The 6852-nt window shown below is 55.0% G+C and overlaps 4 protein-coding genes across 4 annotated transcripts, besides 3 other annotated features; all 4 read left to right on the top strand.

Annotated features, from left to right (window-relative positions):
- Window positions 1-106: 106 nt before the first annotated feature.
- Window positions 107-1267, top strand: Tco025E_08556 (uncharacterized protein; the record flags this gene model as incomplete). The annotated part of the gene is made up of 1 exon (XM_029375403.1): window positions 107-1267. One exon carries the CDS (start codon window positions 107-109, stop codon window positions 1265-1267), a length of 1161 nt encoding a protein of 386 aa, XP_029224486.1.
- A 52-nt stretch (window positions 1268-1319) lies between these two features.
- Window positions 1320-1348: a microsatellite.
- A 77-nt stretch (window positions 1349-1425) lies between these two features.
- Window positions 1426-1442: a microsatellite.
- A 136-nt stretch (window positions 1443-1578) lies between these two features.
- On the top strand, window positions 1579-4479 carry Tco025E_08555 (alpha-adaptin-like protein; the record flags this gene model as incomplete). Its single annotated transcript, XM_029375402.1, has 1 exon — window positions 1579-4479. One exon carries the CDS (start codon window positions 1579-1581, stop codon window positions 4477-4479), a length of 2901 nt encoding a protein of 966 aa, XP_029224485.1.
- Window positions 4480-4646: 167 nt separating this feature from the next.
- Window positions 4647-4668: a microsatellite.
- A 43-nt stretch (window positions 4669-4711) lies between these two features.
- On the top strand, window positions 4712-5488 carry Tco025E_08554 (cytochrome c1, heme protein, mitochondrial precursor; the record flags this gene model as incomplete). The annotated part of the gene is made up of 1 exon (XM_029375401.1): window positions 4712-5488. The coding sequence occupies one exon, from the start codon at window positions 4712-4714 to the stop codon at window positions 5486-5488; it is 777 nt and encodes a 258-aa protein (XP_029224484.1).
- Window positions 5489-6024: 536 nt separating this feature from the next.
- Window positions 6025-6609, top strand: Tco025E_08553 (uncharacterized protein; the record flags this gene model as incomplete). Its single annotated transcript, XM_029375400.1, has 1 exon — window positions 6025-6609. The coding sequence occupies one exon, from the start codon at window positions 6025-6027 to the stop codon at window positions 6607-6609; it is 585 nt and encodes a 194-aa protein (XP_029224483.1).
- Window positions 6610-6852: the final 243 nt, after the last annotated feature.

Below are 6852 nucleotides of genomic sequence, written 5' to 3'. Positions count from 1 at the left end.
CGTCATGTGACCCTATTTGCTCTTTTATTTGTGTATCTTTTTTTTTTTTGTGTGTGTGTGTTGCCATTAGGATGGGTAATATTTCTTTTGGTGGTTTCTTCTAGGCATGCAAGAAGAGCTTCCAGAGTGCTTCTGTGTTGTTTCACAGCAAAAAACTTCTGGACCTGAGGTTATTTGGGCAGCACTGAAGGGAATTCACGCGTTTGTGTTTGAGAAGCAGCAAAAGGTCACGGAGGAGCCGTCCCCTCGCGAGTTGCTTTTAGCGTGTGAGTCGGCGCTGGAGAAAGTGGGTGGGCAACTGGGGAAGAGGAAACCGTTGGACCTGGCACGTCTGTCCATGGGGGTGGTGATTGTTGAGATTATCGCACGTTTAACGCGAATTTTGTTCTGGGGCATGCTTGCACCGTCCGAGACGCCCCGGCCGCGCAGGATTAAATTGCTGGAGGAGGACGGTGAGGAGGTGGAGGGGGTGCTCCTGCCGCGGTTCTTCTTGAAGCTCGCGGTGAGCCCCATCGTCATGCGGGAGGTTCTGATGAAGGCCCCGTGGGAGGTTTTTTTGCGTCGGTACGGCGTAGAGAGCGCGCCGCCAGGGGAATTTCGGGAGTGCGTCCCGGCTGAAGTGGCGTCTGTTCTCAGTGGCCTTAGGGCGAACTTTGGGTGCGACTTCCTCTTCCACGTTCGCCTTCAAACCGAATTGACGGGCTCGCACCTGGTGGGGAATAACAGTGCCGCCGAAGCCAACGACCCGCATGTGGCTTCTGCAGGGGATGCCGGCGGCGGCCTCTTAGGGCCGCCGGAAGCCGACGGTGGTAAGAAGCCGGCGGGATACGGCAAAAATGTTTCTCGTTTCGGCGCCAAAAGGTGCTGCTCTTCTTCTTTCCCCGGTGCGAGTGCGCCCCCGGCTAGTTCGTGGGAGTGCAATGTGGCGCGAAAACATCCTCCGCCGTCGGTGGAACAGTCGCAGGCGCCTTGTGCGGTGCATTCCCGCCACCGCTTTCCCGCCTACAAGCTGACGCGAAGGCGTCCAGGGATGCGGCAGGGGACGGGGGCTGGGAACGAGTGTGTGGATGCCCCCGGCGGCGGGGCCACGCCTCACTCCTCGACTCCCGAGGACGACCGCGCCTCCGCGGAGGAGCACGACGGCGACGCAGAGGTCTTGGCGCCGGAAACCCCGGTAAAGAAGCGAGTGCGACGAGACCAAGGCGTTGTGCCCCCATCACCTTCACGCCCCACGCATGGGGGGCTGGCTCGCCTGTTCAACTCATAGCTAGCGGAAGCCGAAATGACGGTGACTGCAATATTCCTTCTATTCTTTTTTCCTCTTTCTCTCTCTCTCTCTCCCTCTTTCCTTCAGCGTGCTGAGGGGATAATTAATTTCACCGCAACAAGCGCCTCGGTTATTGTTTAATGCAGAGCACAAGACAAAATAATAATAATAATAAATTTCCTGCATTTGCGCAGTTCCGGATCTTTCTCCGCTCTTTCCTTTCCTTTTTTTTTTGTTTGCTTGTTATGGTTTCTTCAGTCGCCATTTGTTTGCACAAGCTGTACGCCTAGGGAAGGAAGGATTGCGGAAAAATGGACATGCGTGGTCTGGCTCACTTTATCCGGGACGTGCGGAAGGCCACGAGTAGCCCGGCCGAGGAAAAGAAGCGCGTCGACCTGGAATTAGTCAAGATCCGCTCAAAGTTCCGCAACGCGGCGGCAATGAGCACATATGCGCGGAAGAAATACGTGTGTAAGTTGATGTTCATCACAATGCTTGGGTACCCTGTGGAATTTGGCCATATGGAGGGGGTAAAGCTTCTGGCGTTAACGTCCCCGGCGGAGAAACTGATCGGCTACCTCTCTGTCACCGTCTTCCTGCACGAGAACCACTCGCTGTTGACGTTGGCTACACACATGATTTACAAGGACCTTTTGTCAGAGCAAGAGTTTAATATGAGTTTGGCACTGACGGCGATCGCCAATGCCGGTGGGAAAGATTTTGCGGAGGTGATGTCCTCAGGTGTAAAAGGTATTCTCGTAAATGATCGTTGGAATGTGCATATTCGCAAGAAGGCGGTGCTGACGTACCTGCGCATATATAGAAAGTATCCTGATGTTGTGGACCTCGCCGAAGTGGTCCCGGTAGTCACGGACCTGCTACATAGCCCGTTGCTTGGCATGAGTGGTTGTGCCGTGCGCTTTCTCACGGGTTGCGTTACTGAAGCAAATTTTCATCTCTTCTGCTCCGTGCCCGGTCGAGTCATTGAACTCCTTGGAAAGATCATACTGTCAAAGCAAACGGAACCCGGGTATGTATACTATGGGGTCCCCGCGCCGTGGTTGCAGGCAATGTCCCTGCGGCTGCTTCGTAAATTTCCCGTTCCCACGGATGCCGTGTTGCGGGAAAATATTCTTCTTGTTTTGCGGAAGATTGTGCAGGCGACGGATAGGGTGTTGCGGGACGCACAGGCCCAACAAAAGCAAAAGGGCACTATGAATCGTGTGAGTGCCATGAATGCCGTGTTTTTTGAAGTAGTTTTGCTTGTCAGTGAATGGGACATCGATGCCCGGCTTCATGGCGAGTGCATGGATGTCCTCAGTGGGTTTGTGACGGAAAAGAAGGAGTCTAACTTGCGTTATTTGGGATTTAGTTTGCTGTCAAAGTTGTGTTCCGCGCGTGAGTCGCGCAATGAATACAGGAATTACTGTGGCCAGTACCAACCGCAGCTGGTGGTGGCCCTGCACGACCCTGATGTCTCCATCCGCACGAAGGCGCTGGACGTCGCCGTGAGCATGTGCGACGACGCAACCGCCACGGAGGCCATTGACGAGCTGCTTTCGTACCTCCCCATCGCGGATGGCGTCTTCAAGGAGAATCTCGTGCTTGCCATTTCCCACCTGGCCGAGGTGTACTGCGTCGACTACGGGTGGTACGTGGACACCATTCTCTCCGTGCTCGCCCAGGCTGGCAGCCTCACGCCGCAACACATAATTTACCGCGTGGTGCACGTTATCATCAACCACCCGGATGTTCAGAAGAGGGCGGCCACAACTTTGTTCCGCCTGCTGAAGACCCGCAGGACTGTTCCTGAATTCCTGCTGCGTGTTGCCGCCATTGTCCTGGGCGAGTTTGGGTACCAAATCGCCCTGAGTGCGGAAAGTACGCCCCTCATGCAGGTAAAGGTGCTTCAAAATTACCTCAACGACACCTCGGAGGAGACGCAAGCCCTCATGCTAAGCACCTTCGTCAAGCTTTACAACTACTACGATATTGCTATACGTGAAAAGGTACTGGGCATACTGCATCAGTACACAAGCAGCTTCAATGTGGAGCTGCAGCAGCGCGCCATGGAGTACGTCGGGCTCGTCGAGCTGGGCAATGATGGGCTGCTGCAGAAGGTGCTTGAGCCTTTGCCACGTTTCGAGGAGGACGAGTTCTCTCTCGTGCCGCGTGGACGCCCCCAACGAGAGGAGGCGCACGTGGAAGCGGCTGTGGGCGCCTCTCCGGAGGAACGAGAAACGGCAGTTGCCCCGACGGCAAATGAGGCACCTAAGAAAATACCCGGCCCTGATTTCTTGGCAGTTAATCATGATGCATCCTTAAGGTCAGACGGCAAATCAGACGAGGACTTGGCGGCCTTGTTTACTGTCAACTCAACGACGCAGTTGGACAGCCTGGCAAAAGAAAATGAACTGGTGCGGCAACGCCTCATTTTTCTGCTTAGGGCACCATCGGGTGTCCTCTACTCCGATGACTCTGTGGAACTGCGCTGCGAGCAGCAGTACCGTGGAGCCGATGCCCGTTTGACCCTTACCGTCTGGAACAAGCTGACGGTGGCGGGGTTGGAGGATGTACTTGTAGAGATCACCGGCGTGGATGCTGGGCTGCTGTTGCAATTGAGGCACGACCGGGGCGATGTCGCCCCTGGTGGGGTTATGCGCGTGGAGTTTGCCGCCAGGTCGTGGGCGCCGTATAGAGAGGCCCCTACCATACGTCTCTCGTACAAGCGAGCGGAAGGCCACACCACGCAGATGAAGGTACTCGCCCTGCCCATTGTAACCACACGGTTTTTGTCTCCCTACGATGAGAAGGATGAAGCGGCGTACGAGGCGCTACGCAAAGAGCTGAATTCTCTCTCCCCCACCACCCGACACCTCGCCGCAGGATGTCTCGCACAAAAGGAGTCAATTGAGGAGACATTAACCGGGATGGGGTTCCGTGTCATCCACGCCGTTGGTAGCACGCAGTGGAAGGCCATGGCGGCCCATGCGACCCAGGCGCATGGTATTCTCCGCTACGACCCCGTGCTGGTGAACGTGCTCGCCACTGGCGTGGAGGCATTGACCGCAAAAGTCACTGCCAAGAGTTCCGTTCTCCGCACAGCCATTACAGATGTTCTGGAGCAGGAATTGCTTAGCAGTGTGCGGAAGGAGTTTGCCGCGAAGGCGGCGAGTGCGTCTGGAGAGACTTTAACCTCGTTATTCTCATGATATTGGCTTCCTTTTTCTTTCACCCACTCGCTCTTGCCCACCGCGTCCGCTGTCGAGCTTCAGCGTTTCTTTCACATTCACACTTCTGGCTCCTTCCTCCTTCTTCGCCCACGGCACCAATAAAAAACAACAACAACAACCGTGTCCCTCAATTGAGAAATATATACGTGTGTGTGTGTGTGTGTGCGTCTCTATTTCTTTATTGCTATTTCTCTGGTAGCGTCAGATAATCATGGCAGGGAAACGAGCTCATCCCATCAAACGGGATTGGTACTGGAATCACAACGACCGCTTTGAGATTTGGCATAGTCTCGACTGGCCCTCTGTCCGTCGCGGGCGCCAAATTTTTACGGAGGTCTTTGCACCATGCCACCCTTTGGGCCGTATGACCTTCGCCCACTTCCAGGGCTTCATGACCCGAGAGGAGATTAAGCAGCTGGCCTCGCAGTATGAGGTGATTGACTCCGAGCCGGATGCCGAGGGTTTGCTGAACCCGCGCCCAGGCAAACCGACAGACACGCTTCCCGTGCCGTTTCCAAACCAGCGTGCCGCCCAATTTGCGAACAACGGCTCCGAGCCGCCGGATTTGCAGCACTCGGTCTTTGGCAAGGAAGGTGGGGCAGACTACATCTTTTCCCTCATCACAGGCTACAACTGGGGCAACGGTGAGCTTTTGCCGATTCCTCCATTTGCCCCTGAACTGAAGCCTGGGCAGTTTTGGAACCCGTACTTCAAGGACTGTTGCCTCTCCATGCCGCCGCCGCTCTCGGACGGAATGGTGGACTACGAGGATGGCACTCCGGCGACGACGAGCCAAATGGCAAAGGACGTTGTAAATTTCCTCCGCTGGTCTGCCGAGTCCGAGTACGACGACCGGCGCGTTATGTTCTGGAAGGCGTTCACAACTCTCGGCCTCGTGAACTGCATCCTGCTGCACTATGGACAGAAGAACACGAACTGGCGCATTTACGGCCGCACCACATTCCGTTACTGGAAGAAGACGTGGTAGTTAAGAGAATGCGTTTCTCCCTGGGAGGGTTGGAGTAGTTCGTCGATCGGCATCGTGAACGGCAAAATTTAAGAAGGAAGGGGGGAAAAAAAACCCTAGGATGGAAGAGCGTAGTGAATGGAAGTGTGAATGGGAGAGGAAGAAGCAGAGGTGACCTGGCAGACGGTAGTATTTAGAATCTAGTAACCTGTCTTGGGGGGAAATGGAGGGGAATAGAAATAGGGGAGGGATAGCAGCGGTGTCCATTACGTCTGAAGTGTGTTACCTTCTTTTTTTTTGTTGTTTTGCCCTTCCTTGCAATATTTCTCTTGTCGTTGTTGCTGGCGCTGCTGTTCGTGTGTGCGGCCACGTGGCGGTGAGGACGCACACACGGGGACGACTCTATTTTTACGCTCTCTCTGCAAGGGCTACTGAACACGACACGGCATTCGCTTGTTTGCTTTTCTTCCTCTTTTTTTCTTTGTTTTTTGCCCTTCACGACATTATTCTTCTTTGCACATTGCCGCCGCACGCATCCTTGCAGGGCGTGGCGGGTAATGCTTCGCACAACAGCCATTGGGCGCCTCTCCGCGACGCTTCTCGCACGGAAGCGGGGGGGAAAGCCCTCAGACACCCCCGACTACAAGCAGGTGTACCTCCCCTACGACGTGGCCCCCACCCCGCTAGAGCTGGAGCGGGAGCGAAAGAAACTCCAGCAGGCTTACTACGGTCGCATGGAGCACCGCAAGCTGCTTCCAGTGAAGGAGGTCCCACTGAATGTCTACACGTACGGGAAGGAGGGCATGTCGCTGCCCATTTCAATCTTCAAGGACCAGCAGGACCCCGTCATTGGCCCCGAATGGACGTATCCTGGCATCTACGAAAACAAGTTGGCGGCTCAACACTGGTACACGGAGGAGCTTTTCAACAAGGAGACTCAGGACACTTTTGACTCCCCGTGGCAAAAGCAAATTCTTGAGAATCAAGTTAAGCGGCGTATGGCGAAGGTCGCTTTTCGAATGCGGCAGGTCAATATGAAGGCGGTGGATTTGTTCCAGAAGGAACGAGGCTCGGGGAAAAGAGGGCCTGCCGGCGGTACTGGGGCGGCGGAGAAGGGAAAAGGCGCGGCGAAGAAAAAGTGACCATTTCTTTGCTTTTGTGTTGTTGAAGGTCTTTTCAAACGTCCCGCAGCTACTTTGTGTTGTTGCTGCTGGGCCTCGCTTTTCCCACCTCCTCCTCTTCTCTCACGGGGGATGATGCAACTGGGGCAGATACTGCTGGTAAATATCTTCCTCCATTTTGTGCTTTTATTGGTTTGCCCACCTACCCCCTTTTTTCTCTTTCTCGCGCCGTCTTTTCTGGCGGGGTGGCCCACCAGCATCAAC

This window comes from Trypanosoma conorhini, assembly GCF_003719485.1.
Source record: "Trypanosoma conorhini strain 025E chromosome Unknown Tco_14.4_contig_00812, whole genome shotgun sequence".
Classification (NCBI taxonomy): domain Eukaryota; phylum Euglenozoa; class Kinetoplastea; order Trypanosomatida; family Trypanosomatidae; genus Trypanosoma; species Trypanosoma conorhini.
Note: the sequence above shows the minus strand (reverse complement) of the source record. Positions and strands in the feature narration are given on the sequence as shown.